The sequence below is a fragment of the Rattus norvegicus genome, chromosome 9, assembly GCF_036323735.1.
Source record: "Rattus norvegicus strain BN/NHsdMcwi chromosome 9, GRCr8, whole genome shotgun sequence".
Lineage (NCBI taxonomy): Eukaryota > Metazoa > Chordata > Mammalia > Rodentia > Muridae > Rattus > Rattus norvegicus.
In genome coordinates, this window is record NC_086027.1 from 105,015,835 (window position 1) to 105,039,661 (window position 23,827).

A 23,827-nucleotide genomic window follows, 5' to 3' on the forward strand; every position below is an offset into this window, starting at 1 on the left:
GAAGTGTAGATGTTTCAGTTCTTCGTTGAAGGGGGAACTCAATACTCACAGGAGGAAATACAGAGACAAAGTGTGGAGCAGAGACTGAAGAAAAGGCTATTCAGAAACTGCTCCACCTGGGGATCCATCCCATATATTCAGTCACTAAACCCAGACAGTATTGCAGATGCCAAATAGTACATGCTGATAGGAACCTGATATATCGGTCACCTGAGAGGCTCTGCCAGAACTTTACTGATACAGATGAGTAGACTCGCAGCTAAACATGGGACTGAGAACGGGACTGAAATAGAGGAGTTAGAGCAAGGACTGAAGGAGCTGAAGGGGTTTGCAACTCCCATAGGAATAACAACAATATCAACCAACCAGACCCCTCAGACCTCCCCGGAACTAAATCACCAACCAATGAACACACATGGATGGCCCCATGGCTCCATGGCTCCAGCTGCATATGTAGCAGAGGACGACCTTGTTAGGCATCAAAGGGTAGGAGAGGCCCTTGGTCCTATGAAAGCTAGTTGCCCCAGTGTAGGTGAATGCCAGGAAAAGGAGGTGAAAGGATATGTGGGTGGTTGGAGGAGCACCTTCATAGAAGCAGGGGGAGGGGCGATGAGATAGGGGGTTTCAGGAGGGAACTAGGTAAGGAGATAACATTTGAATTGTAAATAAATACCCAATAAAAGAAAAATAACATCGAAATCTTAGAACAAAAATTAAGTTAAATAAAATAAAAATAAATGTTGTCATATGTTTATGTTTTCTGCTGAGAAGTATGTTAGTAAGTAAATTTGGATACTTATATGTCATTTATTTTCCATTGTTGCCTTGAGAATAGTTTTGTTACCTTTTATCTCTGAGAGCTAGATTATTATGATTTACATACACTTCGTTGAATATAATCTGTTGACATTTGACTGCATCATGTGTGAATATTTATATCCTTTTCATTTTAATGATTCTTCCCCCCTTGGAAAGTCTCTTTGTATCTTTGATATATTAAATAGTCTCTCTTGAATTCCAATGATCTAATTATCTGTTCTTTCCACTCTTTCCCAAACACCTTCTTATTCCACTTTGCTATGTTTTATTCTTCCTTGCCTGCATATTTTCCAATTGCCTAGTACAAGCTCGCTAACTTCCTTCTATTGTATCCATTATGATAGTGATGCTTAAATTTTACTTCAGGTAGTTTACATACCAAGATAAGATTTTGGTTTGTATGTCCTTGTTAACTTTTTCTCTGAAGGCATAAAATCATACATGTCCATACTTTCTTATAAAAACTGTGTGTGTGGGGCTGGGGATTTAGCTCAGTGGTTAGAGCGCTTGCCTAGCAAGCACAAGGCCCTGGGTTCAGTCCCCAGCTCCGGAAAAAAAAGAAAAGAAAAGAAAAAAATAACTCTGTGTGTGTGTGTGTGTGTGTGTGTGTGTGTGTGTGTGTGTGTGTGTGTGTGTGTAAACCATTCCCTGTGGAAATGAGAGGTGCAGGCAGTTGTGACCAAAGTCATGTCTTATCGTAGAGTGGTATGAATTTTAACTGCTAATATTTATCTTTAGCCCATTATTTGCAGAATTTTTCTCTAGAGAAACTTGCACAATAAAGGTATAAGCCCATATTGCCAAGAGCAGTGATTAAAGCTTTGCTTTTCCCACACCCTCCTGAGCATTTATTCCACTGACTCTGGCTGTTCTAATTAAGGCGGAAGGGATTTAAAGGCGGGTCCAATTTGCATTTTCCTAATAGGAAATGATGTCAAACGTTTCTTACTCTTTGCACACTTGTACTTTGTAAAGGAGCACATTATTTAAATTTTTAACATGTGTTCTAATAGTGAACACATAGACCGCTCTCTGGCCACACTTGTTCTCTGCCTTCTTGTTCCTGCGCTCACTAACAAATCCATCACTTCATTGGATTTAGAACCTACTTCTTGAAGAATCCACATATGAAGACCATCTGAGACATCCAGCCTCATGAACTGAACAACAACTCATCTTCCATTCATAAACAGCCTATATTGGATGAGTTATATATAAAAATATACATATATACATATATACATAAATATAATGAATAAAATATAATATATAATATAACATAATTTATATTATATAACAATTATATGTAACATATATAACATAATATGTAATACATAATATATGTAAAAATATATTGTACAATATGTAATATATAATATAAAATAATCGAATTATTAATATGCCATTTATAATAGTTGATTAATATATATGATCAATTAATCGATTTATTTTTAATTAACAAATTTTATATGCTTGTACTTTCTATCATGTGGGACCTGAATTTTAAGAAACCTCTTTTTAGTTGATGGTCGGCACCTCTTTACAATAAGACATCTTGCTGGGTCTATTTTTATCATTTTAATATCACTATTTTTGTCATTTGCTTTTCAGAAATTCTAATTCAAGCTGGTTGTTTCTCTGAGTTTGTAATCTCTTTTACTGTTGAAGGGGAGGGGGAGGGGTTTGGGGGATGTTGGCCAGGAAACCGGGAAGGGGAATAACAATCGAAATGTAAATAAGAAATACTCAAGTTAATAAAGATAAAAAAAAGAAAACAACACACACAAAAAAAAAAAGAAAAGCAAACTGCTCATTCAACAAAAATCATCAAAATTGCAACACCATTCTTTGCAAATAAAATTCAGTTTTATACAAAGATACACACAAGCATGCATGTGTACACACACACACACATACATACATACATACACACACACACACACACACACACACACACACACACACACACACACACACACACACAGAACAAGCAGTCCTAAGTGGAGAAAGAAGGGCTGAGGGAATCACCATCTCCAATTTCTAATTTGACTGGAAACCGTCATCATGAAAACAGCGTATTATGGGCTTTAAAGCAGGCATATTGGTCAGTAGAATAAAATGGACACCAGAGTTTTTGCTACAAAGCCAAAAATATACACTGGAGACAAGACCGTGTCTTCAAAAGTGTGGCAGTAAAACTGGATAGCTACCCGCCCAGGAATACAAATGGGTCCATATCTGTCTCTTTGCATAAAATTCAACTCCAAGTTGAGCACTGATATCTAGTTGGGGCATTGTCTCTCCAAATATTTGATGACTCCGCTGGGACTCATTACATATGTGTACTTATTTTACTAAGTTTCCACTGTAGTGTGTTTCCATATGGGATATGATATTATGTCTTTATCACCATCCATTCACAAACCAAAACAAAACGAAACAACAACCACAAAAGGAAAAGACAAATCAAATCAAACAAGCAAGAAGACCAACAAGAAAAAGAAATAAAGCATAAAACAAACCAAAGTGAAAAATGTCCAAAAAACACCATCAACTTCATGTTGTATTGGGTAGTAACTGGTCATGGGGCCTACTCTGGTGTGTTGTTACATGGAGTGACATTCTGCTGTACAAAACATATTATCCTCCGCAGGTATATAACATCATGTGGGTAGGGAGGTAACTGGGAGGAGCTTGGTATAAGGGAGAATATGAACAGAATATATTGAATGAGGAAAAAATTTTAATTAAATAATAACCAAGATGAAACCTTCTATATATCATGTACATAATTACTATTATTATAGTGTATTGAATGAGTATTGCATAATTTTAACAAAGTATAAAAATGTTAATGAACTTTGAATTAACTTCAAACAGTAAAATTCAAATGCACAGTATGAATGTACTTGCGATTAGATACATGCCCACCTCTGCCACATTTACCATATTTTCTGTGCCCTATTTATGCACCATTGTAACGATTTAACAAGCATGCTACACAACATGAACCAAAGACAAAAGTAAGTAGTATGACTTACACTGCACTTAATTTTTCTTTGGGTGGTGGACTCAAATTCTTCATTCCTCCAAAAATACCCAGAAAGTATCCCATCAGATGTGCAGAGTGTCCAAGAGCTTGAAAATGAACAGAACACCAAATAGCTTCAAAATCAAACTTGATCATACAAAAATACAAGTGAACTATCTGTGATATCTGGAAAATGTCATGCTGTTCTGTGGTCCTTGACCAAGGAAAGATACACAGGAAAGGAGTGGAAGAAACGGGAGTCGGTGTAAAAGAAGATAGGAGAGGTAATTGTAAATCCTTCCGGAATTTGTCCTAACATCTTTCAAATTTGTAGGAGAGGAAGCTGGTGAGAAATTCATGCAAGAGTTGATGATAGTCTTAGAGTTTGAGTCACAATTACTGCTTGTTTGGGAACAGGACTGCCCTGTTAGAGGACTCTACACTGCTGGAGCTGAGATCTGATTTATCCCAAAGATCAACGCCTTTGCTCATTGTGTAATGATTGTGAATGTTAATTGTACCTAAGACAATGTCAGAGAACCATGTAGACTACTGTCTAGCAGTACAACTGGGTGGCATATCCACTTATCTAATGAAGTATTGGGCACTTTTATAATTTAATTAACATCATGACCTTAACTAGATCTCATTTTAATTTATAAATTGAATGTAGCATAAATATATTTACTCAAAATGAGAATGAATAAACTATGTTCCTTTAGTATATCAATACAGACATTTTCAAATTAAGTATAAAATAAGTTTTATACTTTTAAAAATGATATCTCTGTGAAAATACTTCTTCATTCTGACCTACTAGGACCAGAATCTATTTCTGGTTACTTGGGAGTGAATAGATTATTTGGGAGTGAATAAATGCTTACTTAATGGAGAACCCAGTTTACATAAGATATTGCAAATGGAAGAAATGATACCATGTGTAGCTATCTCACCCCCCTCCCTATACTCCTCTCTCCCCTCTCCTTGACCCCTCATATCCCTCTCCACTCTCTCAGGGAAAGAGAAACTGAGACAGACAGAAAATTTCAAAACTTCAAACATACATATACTTTCTATTCCTGTAAAACTTTTCGGTGATATTTAAATGCTTTCCTGTTCCAAATCTCATAAGTACACATATTAATGTGGTTGAAGTCATGCCACCAAGTCATTACTACTTAGCTCAGTGTCATCACAAGGCCAATAGTACTTACCCTCAGTTAAACCACACAGAAATCTGACAGAAATATGATAATTGTTAAAAATGGGCCATACATAATTAAAAAAAAAAAACTTGCCCAGATAGAAGCCGGCTGATCTTGTGGGAACATGGTCAAAAATGAAGGTCTTGCCAAGAATATAAATTGGCATCCCTGCAATTCCATTCAGACACTGCCCAATGATGAAGAAACAGATACATTTTGTTCTGTCCGGATTACTGTTTGTAACACAATGTATATTTCTCCTTTTATTTTCTTCTACACACAACTCTTTTGAAAGATAAGAGATACATTGTACTGAGTTGAATTCAAAATTAAATGTACAATTAATTTTGTATTGCTATCAGCACCATGCTTTTCTTGTTAGAATGAGTACCGTCATACAATCAATTCCTCATTATGTTCTAAGCAGAAATAATACATTTTTTAAAAAAAGGTGGGAATATTGGAAGAGATATACATATTATGAAATGGTGTAGTTACTTATATGCGTGGGGTTACAAGTATACAGATATTCTTTTTTTTTCTTTTCTTTTTTTCGGAGCTGGGGACCGAACCCAGGGCCTACCGCTGAGCTAAATCCCCAACCCCGTATACAGATATTCTTATATACACACATGCATTAATACACATTGCATTCATTTTCCAATACTTTGCATCTGGTTCTTCTGACATTTGTCTTCAGGATAAAAATATTTACAATGCCTTAGTCCACCATCTGAGTTTTATATCCTGGTACTTTCTTTAGCAATCTTTAAATTACATATACCCTACTACTTTGACTAAATAATTTTCTATTTTAGACATTTGGGCTTCTAGAATATACTATTAAGGTGTATGTAAAATAACTCTTTAAAGTCTCACGTGTTCAGTACTTAATTCCCTGTTGATATTATTTGGAGAATTCCTAGAAATGTATGTGTGTGAGAGAGAGGCACCTCCTGGTCTCTGAAAGGTATATATTGTTCTTGATCCTTTTTTTTCTTCATTTTGTTTTGTTCCTTCCAGGAGATAAACAGCTTTACGTCTGGTTATGGGCTAAAGGTCAATGAAGACTCGTAACCCTGAAGGTACCACTTTGAAAACATGAGTTAAAAACACCTCTTTCCTACTTTTCTGTTGTTCATGTTCGACACTTTCTATAGCAACAAGACAATTATGTGTACGTGGCATAATAAAGACAAGATAGCAAATTATAAAGATTGTTTTAGTTACTGTGTGGTGATGCTCCTGTTCAATCTTAAAATCCTTTAGATCACACGCTATTGCTTAGTTTTCTTAGTCACATGGTTATGGGGTGTGTGTATTTATACTTGCCCATATATCGGCAGAACTAAGCAGGTCATGCTAAACCATAACTATTATGGCCAGCATAGATAAAATTTAACACATGCTCATAAAATGTTATTGTAGAAACTAACAAAGTGAAAGTATAACGTATTATACCAATGAGATGGCATTTGGTGTAGTTTCTGTGGAGCAATACATAACTCAGTGGAAAGTGGGAAGATGCCCTACAATTGTGATTTAACCCAGCATATTATTCCATTTTCTGTTTTTTAAATAATGCATACCATGCTCAATGGTAATTTTTTCTTTTTTCCCCCAATGGCTTTTTATGACATTTTCATACATGTATATAATGTATTCTAATTGACTCCATATCTTTACTCTTTCTGTTTACTTCAGACTCCTACTGATTGGCTTCCACTTTGTAACGAGATCCCTTTTGTGCATTCATTTGTCTTACTTTTTAATGACTCAATGAATTGTATTAGAATTGTTTACTGGATAAAAGGAGTGGTGTCATTTGTAAAAATGTGGGCCATGCTCGCCTTGCCAAGGACAGTAATGTTTCTCTCTCTCTCTCTCTCTCTCTCTCTCTCTCTCTCTCTCTCTCTCTCTCTCTGGAACATCTAGCTATACATACATCTACAGGAATGCATGGTGACTTGTTGTGAGTTAATTTTCCCTCCATGATAGGTTATTCACAAGTTGGTACCTTGGGTAACTGGTATGCAGATACTCAAAGCTTCTAAGAGTTGAAGACTGCAATGACCACTTCATGCCTAAGGTCAATGTTTCACACTACTACTCACAGTCTCCAACCATTAAACTCTCTCACTCTTCTGCCTCTTCTTCTGTTATGTTTTGTGGACCTTTCAGAACCCATTTATGGCTGAACATATAATAGTCACTCTTATTTCTTATTCTTCTAATCTTTCCAGTTAATATCTTTTAGTGTGTGATCCGAATAATCCTTTAAAAATCCTGTTGGGATGTTTTTGTTAACTATCTCAGTGGCCCTGTATGTGTTTCTTCTGTAATTATCATTAACACTTCTTTGTATATTTTCTCTCTTTTGCAACATTCAAACACTCAGTAAATTACAACTGCAGTCAAATTATCATGTTTCCATGATCTCTATCTATACTTTTAGAGCTGATGAAATCCAGTGGCATTAAAAATCCAGTTTAACTCCATGGTAAATAGACTCAAGAAGGCCCTTCAGGATAATGACAGTTATAAAACATAAACCACCACCTGAGCCCATTTACCACTGCCTTATTCTGGAAAGTTTAACTTACTAGTCTACCTACTCCTACAATAATATTTCTTAGCTTTCTACTGACTACAATTTTTGAGACTTAACAATGAAAAATAATTCTTCCTTGAGTATATTGAAGATTATAAATAATGTACGATATCAGCATCATAAACTCTAAAAGCAAAACTATGAAGTAGGGTGTGTTCAATATTGCAAATACCAAGTAAGCTCCAATTTCACAAGAAGTAAAGTTTAATTATATTAAATACCATGAATTAGGTTACTGTCTTGGCAGAAATAATTGTTAGGACATTTTAGGTAAAAGTCAGGCTGAAGTTGGCCAAGTCAATGTGCAGAAAATAAAAAAAAAAAGCCAACACATGAAGTGCTCTTTCACACACTCCTGTTTGAAAGCACAATTTCAACAGGTGATAAAAAGAGTGAGGAGGACTTGGATCTGGAGAGGTCCTCGGGAATCCAGAGATCTGGGTGTTCTTCCAGAGAATCTGGATTCTGTTCCCATAAGATAAATGGCAGCTCAAATCCATCTGTACCTCCAGTTCAAGGGAATCTGACAAACTTTCTGGCCTTGGCAGATGTCGGCATGCATACAATGTCTATGAATGCATACACGCAAAACTCTCAAATAGATAGAACAAAACACTTAAACTTTTATGGCATATAACCACCCTCCTTCCCCCATTACAATTTAACCGGTATAAGTAAAAAGCAGCAATTAATTTGAGAGTGACTGGGAGGAAATCCACAGGATTGGAGAGAGGGATCAAGGCAAGGAAGTCAGTTTTTCTGTAAGCTGAGGTGAGTGTAGTCAAAAAGAGTTCTGCACATACTTCCGTGGAGAGCTAAGTGAATAAAGCATAGAAGATGTGAACAACATTCAGTAGGAAGAAAACATATTTACTTCTGTGACTGCTCGGCACTGATAATGACCTTTTAAAGGTTCAGTTTTAGTTTTTTTTAATTTGTGCTTCTGTGTGTGTGTGTGTGTGTGTGTGTGTGTGTGTGTAAGCCAATGCCATTAGAGCACTAAAGAGGGTATCAGATCCCCTAGAGGTGTACTTATGTGTGGTTTCTGGCTACCTACTATACATGCTTGAAACCAAACTCAGGTCCTCCTCAAGGGTAGTGCATGTTTTTAATTACTGACTAGAATGCTTAATATTTATGAGACAAGTTCCTGAGGATTTTACCATTTTTGATCAGAATACTGTTAAGAGAATAAAGTAAGGAAATTCTTTTCATTCTTTTCGTTAGTCAATTGCTCCTTGAAGCAAATATCAGTTCTATAAACATGACATATTAAAACATGTAATAAACACTTCTTACATTTCTGTATATTACATAATATATTACTATTTTGATATTAAAATATTTATGCTTCACATTAGCTACTTTGCAACGCAATATTGTATGTCACAAATAATCATTTGCGTAGCTATATGCACGTGGATACATCTTACTTATTCATCCTGTCTTGTTAAAACCCACCTTAACATTTATACAAAGGCCTGCCCATGATAAGGAAGGCTCTGGGACAATAGTACTAGAAATACACTCCAGGGACATTTCAAATAGTTCTTACTCAGTTGGAAAACTGAAAAGTTGTGGAATCAACATTGAACAACGTCACAAAGCTGCTATCTTTGTAGATTCAAAAGTTAATCAAAGAGAAGTGTACAGCTTTTGAAAAGGGTGACTTTTCTAGTTACCACTTCATCATGAGCAGACTTTTTCCTGCATTTGAATTTATATAGGTCTGTGCTATGAATAAAACAGAATGATTGAATTATCTGGTAGAAAATAAAATGATTTTTCAGGCTCCTCTGGAGATTTTTAACATCCATAAAATTGTATAAAGGAAAGAATTTTATAAATTATCCCACAACCTTGCTTTTTTGAGTCAGCTCTTTCTGAGACATAAATCAGAGAGCTTCAGATAGTTAGTAAGCATGGTAATATAGAAACAAATACAGAAGAAGGGACACACAGATATACCTCAGTATCTATTCTCAATTCCTTGAACCAATGATTTAAATCAATATTGATTTAGTACATAATAATACATTTGAAAAAATATCTCACCTACTCTTTGTCCCCCTGACTTCATAATTTCATATTTAGAGAAAGGAAAACCAAGTAAAATTGATCCAAATGCCATTAAAATGCAGGCGGCTGCAATCCATTTTGTCCTGTTCCCTTTACCTCCAAAGTGTGCTACAAATATTGCTACCAAGGAAGATACAATATAACCACTGAAATCCATGAAATACAACTCCCTCTTTGACAGAGTAAGTAGACTGTGATATAAGTTTAAAATCATATCAGCCAAAGCAAATAAAGCACCTAGAAGACAGAAAACAAAAGTCAATAAGATTCAAATTAATGGACAAAACAGATCACCATTATAATCAAGGAAAACTTTATACCGATTCAAATTTATTTTATATTACAAATAATTAGAACCTACAAACAAAATAAATACAATAATTTAAAGGAAATATTTTGCCCAAACATGAAAAGCTATTTTACTACCTTTATTAGTAGTCTTAGAAATCAATTACACTTGAATCACCTCCTTACTCTTTTACATGGGTCATGTACCGATTTTAATGAAATAATAAAATAATATAATGGGTGTTTACCTATTCTCTTTAAACTGAAACTAAAAGGACATTTGAACCCAGCTTCAATTTCCAAGTCCAGCCTTTCTGTAGCTAGAGTTCTGTTCCTGAAGTTGAACCTTTCTGTATACTTTCAATCTTAAAAGAAAAAAAGTAATGTGTACATTCAATGTAAATTGTCCTTAAGAACATGAAATAAATGGTAGCATTATCTGTGTATAATCACCACGCTTCATGTGAAAAAGAAAACAGTCATACTAGGGGGGAAAATGATGCAATACAAGGAGAGCTGCAGAAAGATTTCATTTCTTGGAGGGAAAACAGAAAATACTTAAAAGTTAAAACTCCTGGTGAGTCTGCAAGGTGGCAGGATCACCTGCCATTCCTGAGACAACCATCACCGCTGTTGCCCAGTTACCTCAATCACTCCTTGGACTGCAGGGATCCAGGAACCCATAGTCCTCCTAAAGCTCCTAAAGCTCTGAGAACCGGCTGATCCCTGCTGGTCGACTGCCCCAGCAGACGCAGGAGCACGGAGCTGCTGAACCATTCATGAGTGTTGCTGATAGCAAGTCTATTCCCTATTTTACCTCCAAGAACTCCAACCACTCAGTGCTGCTCCTGTTGCCAAAATCCCCACCCAAATCAGCAACCACAGAAGATTCTGCCTACTCTTTTGATGCCGACTGCCCCAGTAGCTAAGTGTGAATGCCAGCTGAAGGCCAGTGAGCAAATGTAGTTTCCAATACAAAAAAATTTTTTAGTAAGAATATATAACTAAAATAATAGAAGAGAAAGAGAAAGGAGAAAGAGGAAGGATTTGACAACAGGTGGATAAAAGCACTCATGTGTCTCTTCCTGTGATAGGAACCACTTGAAGTCTCATACCTTCCCCGTCCCCTCACTTCATAGATAAGGAAACAAACTCCAGGCAGAAACCTGGGTTGTTGATAGTGTTTCAAACTTGTGAGCAGAAATCATGATGGCGATGCTGTTTTCAACTTTATCCTAATCTCCAAAAGATGTAACCCGAACTTCAGTTGATCAAAAAACAGAATGCACTAAATCGACAGCACCTTCTCTTCAGTTCTCCCTGGAGGCCTGAAGCTGTCACCCACAGCATGGACTCCTCCCTGCCAAGCAGGGAGCCAAAGACTGATGGAGATGTCCGAGCATTGGATTAAGTGATTTTCATTCATGTTTGGAAAAGGATTCATAGGTCATCCACCGTCTTCTTCCCACAGTGTGTCAGCCTCACGTTTTCCCTAGTGAGTCTTCTCACCTGAACCATCCTGCTTTTCAAACTTACCATGAATTAAGACCGATGCAATGAAAAAAATCATAAAGCAATCAATGTTGTTGAAACGCTGTAAACAAGGGAAAACTAGAGGGCCCAAACCGAATGGCCCCTCCTTGGAAGCACTGTATTTTGGATCTAATAACAGTTCGGCACTTGTAGGAGACCTTTTCTTTTGGGGGCGACCTTTAAACTTCTTCGTGACAGTTGGAATTGTTCTCAGATATGTGTCTATTTTTTTTAATCCTTCAGTTTCCTGGTTGTGCTTGTCATCCTTCTTGGCATCTGGCTTTTTATTCTGGACCTGGCCCATGGCTTATCGGAAGCAGCTCCGTAGATACTGCGCATGTATTTTGAGGCACCTGTGTACTCCCTGGTCTCAGGTGACTTACTCTGTCTGTAAGGAGCTGCCACTCTAACCTGTGAGGGGAACGTTATTTCGAGTGCAGGAAAAGCCAACGTCCCTACAGACGGGTTTAGTGACGCGGTAAAAGTTCCAAGGCTGGATTCCATCTTCTGTCTCACAGAGAGGGAAAGAAGAGGAAGGAAAAGAGGGAGAGGGGGAAGAGGAGAGAGGAGGTGATTATGGCCAAACCATGTTGAACAAAAAGTTTCAATAAATAATAAAAATATTTGAAAAAGAAACAGGGAAAAATAAACGTGTAAGCAAAGAACCGGGATCCAACCATCATTAACTCCAGGCTTCCTTCAGTGTGGTGTCTCTACAGCTGGGAAATACAAATAAGTAAGCAAGCAAGTAAATAAATAAATAAATAAATAAATAAATAAATAAATAAATACCAGGAAACATGAAAGAACTTATCCCTATCCACTGTGACGGTAGAGCTTGAAGAACAAGCAAGAATCAGAATAAAAGATGTCAAGCAATGGCCTTGAATGAAAAGCTTTACGCTGAGAACGAGTTCTCCTGAAATTTCATCGCAAGCCAAGAGCAGAAGGCAGGTGTATGTTCTACTATAAATGGAGGAAGGCAGGAGTATATTCTACTATAAATGGAGGAAGGCAGGAGTATTTCTACTATAAATGGAGGAAGGCAGGAATATATTCTACTATAAATGGAGGAAGGCAAGAGTATATTCTACTATAAATGGAGGAAGGCAGGAGTATATTCTACTATAAATGGAGGAAGGCAGGAGCATATTCTACTATAAATGGAGGAACGCGGGTGTATGTTCTACTATAAATGAAGGCAGGGCTGTAGAGAAGCATTAACATTCCGGGGAAAATATGTCATCTGAGAGAAGGACTATGTTATATGGTATAAAAGTTGTTTTATATAAAAAAATGCAATTTCAGATCAGCTTTCTTCTTAGAATGAACCTCAGCCGGATGAACCTATCTTCTCTCTTAAGATGTAGACAGGTTGTCACCAGAAAAACTACAATTGTCTGAATGCAGGAAACTAATATGCATTTCACTGACAGAAAATATTAGTTTTTCTTACATTAAGAGATTCTATACATTTTTTTCTTATCATACTCACTACATGAGCAAAAGTGCATGCCTAGTTTAGTATGCCAGCATACCTGGGCATTCATACCCTCCAATACTGCATCATTATATTAATAAGCATAAATTAAATGGGATTCTTAAGGATAAAACATGTGGCAAGGTAAGAATTGTTCTCCTTTGCCTCTGATACTAGATTGCTCATTACCTAAGGGCAGAAGGAGAAAGATAGCTATGCAAATGCAAAATCACTGAATATTTAGTTTGTAGTAATAATACAGAAATTCAAGTGAACACTTCTACTGCCTATCAACAACAGCCAATCCAGATATTATAAAAACAATATTTTGGGGATCTACGGGAAGCAATTGAAGTTTTAATGACTTGTTTGTTTAGAATTACCCAAAGGTTTTGTTTGTTTGTTCATTTTCTTTCTATTGTGAAAGGTGTTGTTTCATTGATTTTTTCCCTCAGTCTGTTATTTGTACACACAAATAACACTGATTTTTGTGTGCTGATTTTGTATCCTGATGTGATGCAAATAGTGTTGTTTGTACACACAAAGCCTACTACTGGTTTTTGTGTGCTGATTTTGTATCCTGATGTGATGCTAATCAGCTGAAGAAGTTTCCTTGTCGAGTTTTGAGTTCTTCGATATATAGAATCTGGTCTGCAAGTAAAGATAATTTGACTCCTTTCTTTCCTGTTTGTATCCCCTTGATGTCCTTCAGTTGTGTTATTATACCAACTAAGGGATCAAGTACTTTGTTAAGCAGATTCTGAGAGCATAGGCATCATTCTTATTATTCTATATTAAATGGAATTGCTTTGAGTTTCTTCTTTTTAATGCTGATGTTAACTGGAGTAATACTGTAAATTTCCTTTGTGAGTTGTGATACATCCCTTGTGTCCCTAGTCTCAGCAACAAGTTTTATCATGAGGGAATGTTGGATTTTGTTAAAGGCCATTTCCATATCTAGTGAGATTATCATGAGGATTTTGCCTTTTAGTCTGTTGATGAGGTGAGTTAAATGTGTTGAATTATATACATTTTCACATCTCTGTACCTCTGAGATAAAATCTAATTGTTCTGTTGGACAATCTCCTATTTTTATGTGTTCTTAGATTTAGTTTGCCAAGTATCTCACAGAGGATATCGGTTTTCTATTTGGGTATCTATAGCTTTTTGGAGACGCATACTATCCTGTGAAGGGTAACTCCAGTTAAAATATTGCATGAATAAAGATACAAAGGGAGATAGAAAATAGAGAGGTAGATGATACACAAATAGACAGATAGCTAGACAGATAAACATTGATACACAGATACATAGGTGAAAAAGGATGGAAAGGAGGAGACAGTTGTTACAATGTTTGAGAAAGCCATTTGGAAACCTACTATTATACATAATACCTATAAATTTAGTTATCCTATCCATTCCTCCTCTCTCACACCCTATGTAAACTTTTCCTACTTAAATCTCCCTCCCCATCCCCCACCTTCCCCTCCTACATATCACCTGTGTTACACTATTATTATACCGCTGTCACTGTCTTAGGGTACTACTGCCCTTATAAGAACAACTCTTAAAAGGACAACATTGTTTTGCAGCTGACTTACACGGTAAGAGTTTCGGTCCATTATTATCAAGGCCAGAGTTTGTCCACACCCAGGCACATGACACAGAAGGAGGTCAGAGTTCAACATCTTGCTCAGAGACATACTGAAGAAGATTGGGTTCCAGGCAGCTAGGAGGAGGGTCTTAAAGCCCATGCTTACTGTGACATATTACCTCCATCAAGGCCAAACCTAATCCAACAAGGCCACATCTTCAAATAGTGTCACTCTCTGGGCCACGAATATTCAAACCACCAGATGCTCCTTTAAGGTCTTTTTTTAATCTCTCTCCAACAATGATCCCTTAGTTTCCTGGATTCTACAGGTACTCTAAATTAAACACACAAGTCAAGATTTGATGTTAAAATCTCTTAATGTCAGGCCTTGGTGGCACAAGCCTTTAATCCCAGCACTGGGAACTCAGAACTCTAGAGTGATAGGCAATCAGATTTCCATGCATTGGAGGCTAGTCTTAATAAAAACAAACACGTATGTATGTATGTATGTATGTATGTATGTATGTATGTATGTATGTATGTATGCATGCAGTAAGAACATGTGATTATTACCTTTCTGTATTTTGTTGCTTCATTCAGTTTCCTAGATCCATATATTTATCTGACAATTTCATTTTTATTTGTATTTGAATGAAATTCTTCTTTTTAATTTTTATATTGGCTACTTTATTTATTTACATTTCAAATGTTATCCCCTTTCCCACTTTCCCCTCCGGAAACCCCCTATCCCATTCTCCCTCCCCCTGCTTCTATGAGGATTCTCCCCCCACCCACCCACCCATTTGGGCCTTCCCACTCTGGCATTCTCCTACATTGGGGCATCGAGCTTTCACAGGACCAAGGGCCTCTCTTCCCACTGATGTCTGAGAAGGCCATCCTTTGCTACATTTGCATCTTTTAATAAAACCCAAAGTTATTTTTATCATCTATCCATCAGTTGATAGACATGCTGTTTCCATGCCTTAGCTATTTATAAATGGTGCATTTATGGACATGGATTACCATGTGTTTCTGTTGTAGAAAACTGAGAGTCCTTGGGGTATAAGCCCAGGGAACATATAGTAGATTTACCTTTTTTTTTTCCTGATTCACTGCAACACTGATTTCCACAGTGGTTATACCAATTTGAAGTACCACCAAATTTTATGAGAGTACTCTGTTTTCCATATCCTTACTAATGTTAGTTGTCTTCTTTGTGGAGTGTGTTAAGCTTAAATAATACCATTAAGAACTTATTTTAACTTTCATTTCCATGATGGCTTAGGACAAGGAACACTTCTAAAAATATTTCTTACTGTCAGCAAGCACCTCTGGTGACAGAAACCCTCATACAGGCCACGGGGAGGGGGAAGAGGGCAGATGGAATGGGGAAAAGCGTTCTGGAGGGGTAACCCGGAAGGGGGAATCTCATTTGAGATGTAAACAAATGGAATGATTGATTAAAAAAATATATTTCCTACTTGCTGCATGTGTTTCTTCCTTTGCTAATTCTGTCACATTTCACAGCCCATGTTGAATTTTTCCTTAGTGTTTATTTTGTTAAGTTACTATTATTATTATATTTATTCACTTTATGTTGCAATTATGCTCCTCTTTTTCTAGTCACAACCTTAAAAATCCTTTCCCCATTACCCCCTCCAGTTTTTTAAGTTCCTTGCATGTTTTAAACACCAATTACTTCTTTCTTTCTTTCTTTCTTTCTTTCTTTCTTTCTTTCTTTCTTTCTTTCCTTCCTTCCTTCCTTCCTTCCTTCCTCCTTCCTTCCTTCCTTCCTTCCTTCCTTCCTTCCTTCCTTCCTTCCTTTCTTTCTTTCTTTCTTTCTTTCTTTCTTTCTTTCTTTCTTTCTTTTTTTTCCGGAGCTGGGGACCGAACCCAGAGCCTTGCGCTTGCTAGGCAAGCGCTCTACCACTGAACTAAATCCCCAACCCCAATTATTTTTCTAATGACTGGCTCGCAAATATCTGTTTTCCTATTCACTTCAGTCACTTATCCAATTCCTTTGCAGTACAAAAGCTTTTAAATTTCATTATGTACCATTTGCTGAATTCTTTTTTCTATTTCCTTTGAAGAAAATCCTTATTTGAGCCTAAGTCATGAAACAAGTTTCAGAGTTTGAGGTTTAATATTAAGATTACCAATCCATTTGAGATTAGCATATGTAATGGATAAGGCAAAGGCTCAACTTACATAGGATTACCTATGGTTATCCAGTTTTTCCAAACACCACTGTTGAAGTTGCAGTCTTTTGCCAAATTTATGTTTTCATTATCTTTCTCAAATCATGCTGTTAGTCTGAGGACTTATATATGGATTCTCAAATCTATTCCACTAATAAACTACCAATAAATGTGTCTATTTTTCAACAATGCTATTTTATTACTATAGTTCTCTAACTTGGAACCAGGAACGACGCTGCCTCTAGCAGTTTATCTTTTGCCTTTCGTTTATCTGCACAAATTTTAAGACTTATTTACATTTCTGTGCAGAATTTTATCAGAGGATTGATGATGTTTGGGTTTGTATGAAGAATTGAGTTGGAATTATGATGGGGATTGCATCGAATCTGTAGATTGCATTGGTAAGAAAAGCAATTTTACTATGTTAAACCTGTCAATCCATTAGCATGGGAGATCTTTCCATTTCCTGGATCTTCTATTTTTGTCTTCAGAGAATTGAAGTGCTTGTCATACAGATCTTTCACATGAACAGTTAGAGTCATTCTAAGATATTTTTTATTATTTGTGACTATTTTGAAGGGTGTCATTTCCCTTATTTCTTTCTTAGCTTTTTTATCCTTTGAGAAGAGGAAATCCACTGAATTGTTGGAGTTAATTTTGTATCTAGCAACATTGCTGAAGTTGTTTATCAGGTTAAAAGTACTCTGGTGGAATTTTTAGGGTCACTTAATATAATATCATATCATCTACAAATAGTGATATTTTGAATTTTTCCTTTACATGTGTATTCTTTCGACCTCCTTTTGTTGTCTAATTGCTATGGCTAGGACTTCTAATACTATACTGAATAAGTAGGGAGAGAGGAAGCAGCCTTGTATAATCCCTGATTTTAGTGGGACTGCTTCAAGTTTCTTTCCATTTAGTTTGATGTTGGCTGCTGCTTTTCTATATATTGCTTTTACTATGTTAGGTATGAGCATTGAATTCCTGATATTTCCAAGACTTTTACCATGAAGGGGTGTTGAATTTTGTCAAATGCTTTTCTCAGCATCTAATGAGATGATCATGTGGTTTTTTTTTTGCCTTTGAGTTTGTTTATATAATGGATTGCATTGGTAAATTTCTGTATGTTGAACCAACTGTGCATCCCTGAGATGAAGCCAATTTGATCATGGTGAACAATTGTTTGAATGTGTTCTTGGATTGGGTTTGCTAGAATTTTATTGAATATTTTTGCATTGATATTTAGGAGGAAAATTTCTCTGAGATTCTCTTTTTTTGGTAGGGTCTTTGTGTGGATTAGGTGTAAGCAGATTTGTGGCCTCAATGAATAACTTGAATAGTGTTCCTTTTGTACATATTTTTAATAGTATTGGTGTTAGGTCTTCTTTGAAGGTCTGATTGAATTCTGTACTAAACCCATCTGGTCCTAGTTTTTTTGGGGGAGGGGGTTGGGAGACTTTAAAGACTGCTTCTATTTCTTTAGGAGTTATGAGACTCTTTAGATGGTTTATGTGATCCTGATTTAACTTTGGTACCTGGTATGTGTCTAGAAAATTGTCCATTTCATCCAGATTTTCCAGTTTTGTTGAGTATAGGCTTTTGTAGCAGGATCTGAGAATTTTTTGAATTTCCTCCATTTCTGTTGTTATGTCTCCCTTTTCAGTTCTGATTTTGTTAATTTGGATACTGTCTCTATACTGTTTGGTTAGTCTGGCTAAGGGTTTATCTATCATCTTGATTTTCTCAAAGCACCATCTCCTTGTTTTGCTGATTCTTTGTATAATTCTTTTTGTTTCTACTTGGTTGATTTCAGCTCTGAGTATGATTATTTCCTGCAGTCTACTCCTCTTGGGTGTATTTGGTTCTTTTGTTCTAGAGCTTTCATGTGTGCTTTCAAGCTCTTAGTGTATGTGCTCTTTAGTTTCTTTTTCAAGGAACACAGAGCCCTGAGTTTTCCCCTTAGCACTGTTTTCATTTTGTCCCACAAGTTTGGGGATGTTGTGCCTTCATTTTTACTAAATTCTAAAGTATCTTTAATTTCGTTCTTTATCTCTTCCTTGACTAAGTTATCAGTGACTAGAACATTGTTCAGCATCCTTATATGTGTTGGATTTCTGTCATTTTTGTTATTATTGAAGACCAGCCTTAGTCCATGGTGATTTGATGGTATGCATGGGATTATTTCAATCTTCTATTATCTGTTGAGGCCTGTTTTGTTACCAATTATATAGTCAATTTTGGAGAAGGTTCCATGAGGTGCTGAGAAGAAGGTATATTCTTTGTTTTATAACAAACTTCTATAAATATCTGTTAAATCCATTTGGTTCATAACTTCTGTTAGTTTCTCTGTGTCTCTGTTTAGTTTCTGTTTCCATGATCTGTCCATTGCTGAGAATGGGGTGTTGAAGTCTCCCACTATTATTGTGTGTGATACAACTTATGCTTTGAGCTTTAGTAAAGTTTCTTTTATGAATGTTGGTGCCCTTGCATTTGGAGCAAAGATATTCAGAATTGAGTGTTCATCTTGGTAGATTTTTTCTTTGATGTATATAAAGTGTCCTTCCTTAACTTTTTTAATAACTGTTGCTTCAAAGTCAATTTTATTTGATAAGTGCCAGCCCAGGCTACTATATCCAGCAAAACTCTCAATTAACATAGATGGAGAAACCAAGATATTCCATGAGCTCAGGAGCATGTCTTCTTGAGGCAGTTTCATGCCAAAAACCTAAGTCCTTAATGGAAAGGAACTAGTTATAAGGGAACAGAAAAAAAGTGGTTCCATTCATATTCGAGTCCAGAGTAGCTTACTATTTGCATAGGCTTGGGGACATGACATTAGGATTATGAAAGAGTGGTAATTATAGAATAAAGCATTTTTAAGTAATAGAGTATTCTAAATTTTGTTACGAAAATTGTGTAACTGTGAATATACCATAGCTACTAAATTAAGGCATTTTCATTTAAGTAGAGCTTTCCAAATTGAAAACAAAATTGAAACATGAATAGAATAAACCTACATAAAAGACTTCTGACTTACATTTGCCACGACCCGGGAAACAAGACTACTCTAATTGGAAGCTGATAGAAACCGATAGGCAGCCCAAAAATTCTGTGGCTGTGTTGCATTTATCATACTTTGCAATCCAGCTACTTTATATCCTTCTAAAGTGCTAAAGATTATAATTTTATTTTGCCACAAAAATCAAGACTCTATCAAAAATGATCTTCTTTCTTGGTTGAATTAGAGTATAAAAGTTCCTGATTTAAAACATTGCATAAATTCAATATAAGATTATTCTGTGTATATTTCTATATTGCCATCAATAAAAAAATTGGATTCAAATATACTAGATAACATCCCTTTAAAAACTCCACATCTAACTGCTCATGAAATATAGGTAAAAGTTTGTATCTTGCATATTCAAAGAAAATCATTTATAAATATAGAATCCTAACCTTCAAGGACAGATTTACTTTCACCTGACTTACAAGAAATATGTACTTTATACATATATGCATGTGTATGATCATGCATATACTATAGCTTGGATTTTTCTCCTAACAAGAATACTTTTATTCTTTAATATTTAATGGTAGATATTAATAATCTGTATACAAAAGAGAAATGGTTTCTATTTATGCTCTTGATTTTGCCCAAAAGCAAAGAAGTAAGAAAAGTGTCCCATTCTGAAATAAAAATATGGGGGAAGAGATGGTTTGTAAAGATCTCCATTTCTCAGTTTTTGTTTGAGCTATTCATTATGAAAACAAACATTATTCCTGATACATTCATCTAATTGAGCCTCTTACATGAGTAGGATTTATTGGAAAAAATCTTATGAATCACTTCCTTAAAGTACAACAAGAAAGACAAAAGGCAAATTTCTGTGTATTAGATTGGTTTAATATTAAAACATTTGATATGTCATAATCAAAGGTTCTTAAGAATTCAGTAATGAACTTGCACAAAAATAGTCTTTTTAGATGTATAGTTAATTGCTTCTCAGAAACATACTTAGCTTGTTATCGGATGTTGTGTTAAAATGTCTTGCCTAAAATTGACAAGAAAGAACTCTATTTGGCTTACAGATTCCAGTTCATCATGTGGGAATCAGGGGAAGAAGACGGAGGCAGGAACTGAAATAGAGGACCTGGACGATTTATTTGCTGTTCCCCTTTCTTTAGCACCTAGAATGACCTGCCCAGTACACACCCCATCTCCCCAAAATTGAGCCATCCTATATCAATAATTAAGAAAAGTTTCTACACTCTTTGTTATAGGCAACTTGATGGAGAATTATTTCAATTGATGCTCCTTTTCCCAGATGACTTAGATCAGTCTTAACTAACGAGGATATTTACAATTGTACAACTTTTACAAACCAGCTATAATTTATTTTATTCTTTCCTCCAAATTTATGTGTGCCCTGTTCAAGTCAAGGGGGAAGAAAATATTCATAGGAGGGGATAGGGAGGCAAAGTTTGGAGAAGAGCCCAAAGGAATGGCATTCAGAACCTGCCCCACATGTGGCCCATATATATATATATATATATATATATATATATATATATATATATATATATATATACAGTCATCAAAACTGGATAAGATGGATGAAGCTAAGAAAGTGCATGCTGACAGGAACCGGATATAGATGTCTCTTGAGAGACACAGTCAGAGCATGTCAAATACAGAGGTGAATGCTAGCAGCAAACCACTGAACTGAGAACAGGACCCCTGTTGGAGGAATTAGAGAAAGGATTGAAAGAGCTGAAGAGGCTTGTAACCCCATAAGAACAACAATGTCAAAGAACCAGAGCTCCCAGGAACTAAACCACTACCCAAAGACTATACATGGACTGACCCTGGGCTCCAACTGCATGTGTAGCAGAGGATGGCCTTGTTGTGCACCAAAGGAAGGAGAATTCCTGGGTCTTGCCAAGGCTGGAGCCCCAGTGTAAGAGAATGTCCGGTGATGGGGGGGGGCAGGAATGGCAAGGGGGGAGGGGAACACTCTTACAGAAGAAAGGGATGGGGAGAGGATAGGGGGCTTATGGACAGAAAACCAGGAAAGGGAATAATATTTGAAATGTAAATGAAAAAATATCCAATAAAAATAAAGAAAGAAAGTAAAAATTCAACAGTTAAAAAATAAAGCAATATAGCTATATTAAAAAAGAATTTGGGATGGTTCCAAGTTACCTAAAGCCAGGTTAAAACACATGGCTCCATCTAGTATATAAACAGGAGGGAAAAATCTAACTAGAAAAATTTAACTGTACAGTTATTTAAGCATTTTTACTTCATTTTGAATCTTTCTAAACTACAGGTTATGATTTTGGGGGAGAAAAATACCAAAGAGACAGTTAAAGGAAATGAAGTAAACATTTTTCTAAATGACAAAAATAAGGGAAAAGTACTTTGTAATGTGGGGTAAATCCTAGGTGCTGACTTCAGAAAACACTAGTGTTTTCCCAGTTCCCCTGGTAATTTTTTTTCTTTTTTTTTCTTTTTTTTTTTTTCGGAGCTGGGGACCGAACCCAGGGCCTTGTGTTTGCTAGGCAAGCCCTCTACCACTGAGCTAAATCCCCAACCCTCCCCTGGTAAATTTCAACAGCGTTCCATGAAAGTATGGATCTCCCTGATTCTGGATTCATAAGGGGTTCTTCTCTTCTTTCCTTTTCTTTTCTTTTCTTTTCTTTCCTTTTCACTTTTCTTTTCTTTCTTTTCTCTTCTTTTCTTTTCTCTTAGTAGTAGTATGCGTTATGGTTTGGTTATTAACTGTGTGCTATATATCTAAGGTTTGAGGGCCAGTTGATAGCATTATTAGGAACTGGTAGAAACTCTTTGTTATGTGGCATGGGTCACTGGAGACATGACCTTCTAGGGTATATCTTTTCTTCAACATTTCTTCTATCTCTCATCTTGCTTACTATGAGTTAAGACATCTGGTGCTGACATTATTTTATCTGAGGGATATTCTGTCTTTCCCCAGGTCTACAAATAATGGATCCAGATAACTGTGCATTACAACCTTTTAAATGAGGAGCCAAAATAAATCTGTCCTCTTTCTAGTATATTTGCTACAGAAAGTTAAGTGGACCACTATAAAAATATATGTGGAAGCAGATGATTTATAGTTCTTTGACCCTAGAATTTGTGTCCAACTGTTCATTTATTCCTTGAACTTTATTTTAGCACCCAACATGTTTCAGAAATAAATTCAGGTCAGTACATGTTATAGAAGTTCACTTTTGTTTTGTGTCTGATAGCACAAGTGTATACAAGTAAAAGGATTAAAAGTTCAACGTTGCTCTGCTCCCAGACCCGGTGAGAGAGAGACCCAACCGCCTGGTCAGGTGGGCACTCCTGAGGCTGCAGAGCGGAAGAGACCACCAACACTGCTCACCCCTGCCCACATCCCTGGCCCAAGAGGAAACTGTATAAGGCCTCTGGGCTCCCGTGGGGGAGGGCCCAGGAGCGGCAGGACCCCTGCCACAGACACCGCCGGACCCTGAAGGAAACAGACCGGATAAACAGTTCTCTGCACCCAAATCCCGTGGGAGGGAGAGCTTAACCTTCAGAGAGGCAGACAGGCCTGGGAAACCAGAAGAGACTGCTCCCTGCACACACATCTCGGACGCCAGAGGAAAAAGCCAAAGACCATCTGGAACCCTGGTGCACTGAAGCTCCCGGAAGGGGCGGCACAGGTCTTCCTGGTTGCTGCCGCTGCAGAGAGCCCCTGGACAGCACCCCACGAGCAAACCTGAGCCTCAGGACCACAGGTAAGACCAAATTTTCTGCTGCAAGAAAGCTGCCTGGTGAACTCAAGACACAGGCCCACAGGAACAGCTGAAGACCTGTAGAGAGGAAAAACTACACGCCCGAAAGCAGAACACTCTGTCCCCATAACTGACTGAAAGAGAGGAAAACAGGTCTACAGCACTCCTGACACACAGGCTTATAGGACAGTCTAGCCACTGTC

General features: G+C 36.7%; 2 protein-coding genes across 15 annotated transcripts in view; both read right to left on the reverse strand.

Annotated features, from left to right (window-relative positions):
• Window positions 1-12,245, reverse strand: part of Slco6c1 (solute carrier organic anion transporter family, member 6c1) — an 80,571-nt gene extending 68,326 nt beyond the window's left edge. For 2 of the 14 annotated variants that reach the window (XR_005488857.2, XM_063266803.1), the window contains exons 1-4: window positions 11,570-12,230; window positions 9,722-9,982; window positions 5,149-5,340; window positions 3,861-3,957 (exon numbers count right to left, since the gene is read on the reverse strand). Coding sequence is in view for 13 of the 14 variants with exons in the window: in XM_063266803.1 (XP_063122873.1) it covers window positions 3,861-3,957; window positions 5,149-5,340; window positions 9,722-9,982; window positions 11,570-11,870 (851 nt within the window). In the remaining variant the exon portion in view is untranslated. 14 annotated transcript variants of the gene reach the window in all.
• A 2,357-nt stretch (window positions 12,246-14,602) lies between these two features.
• Window positions 14,603-23,827, reverse strand: part of Slco6d1 (solute carrier organic anion transporter family, member 6d1) — a 156,838-nt gene continuing 147,613 nt past the window's right edge. The window contains exon 15 of the mRNA XM_017596585.3: window positions 14,603-14,974. The gene's annotated coding sequence lies outside the window, so the exon portion shown is untranslated. The remainder of the gene's footprint in view (window positions 14,975-23,827) is intronic.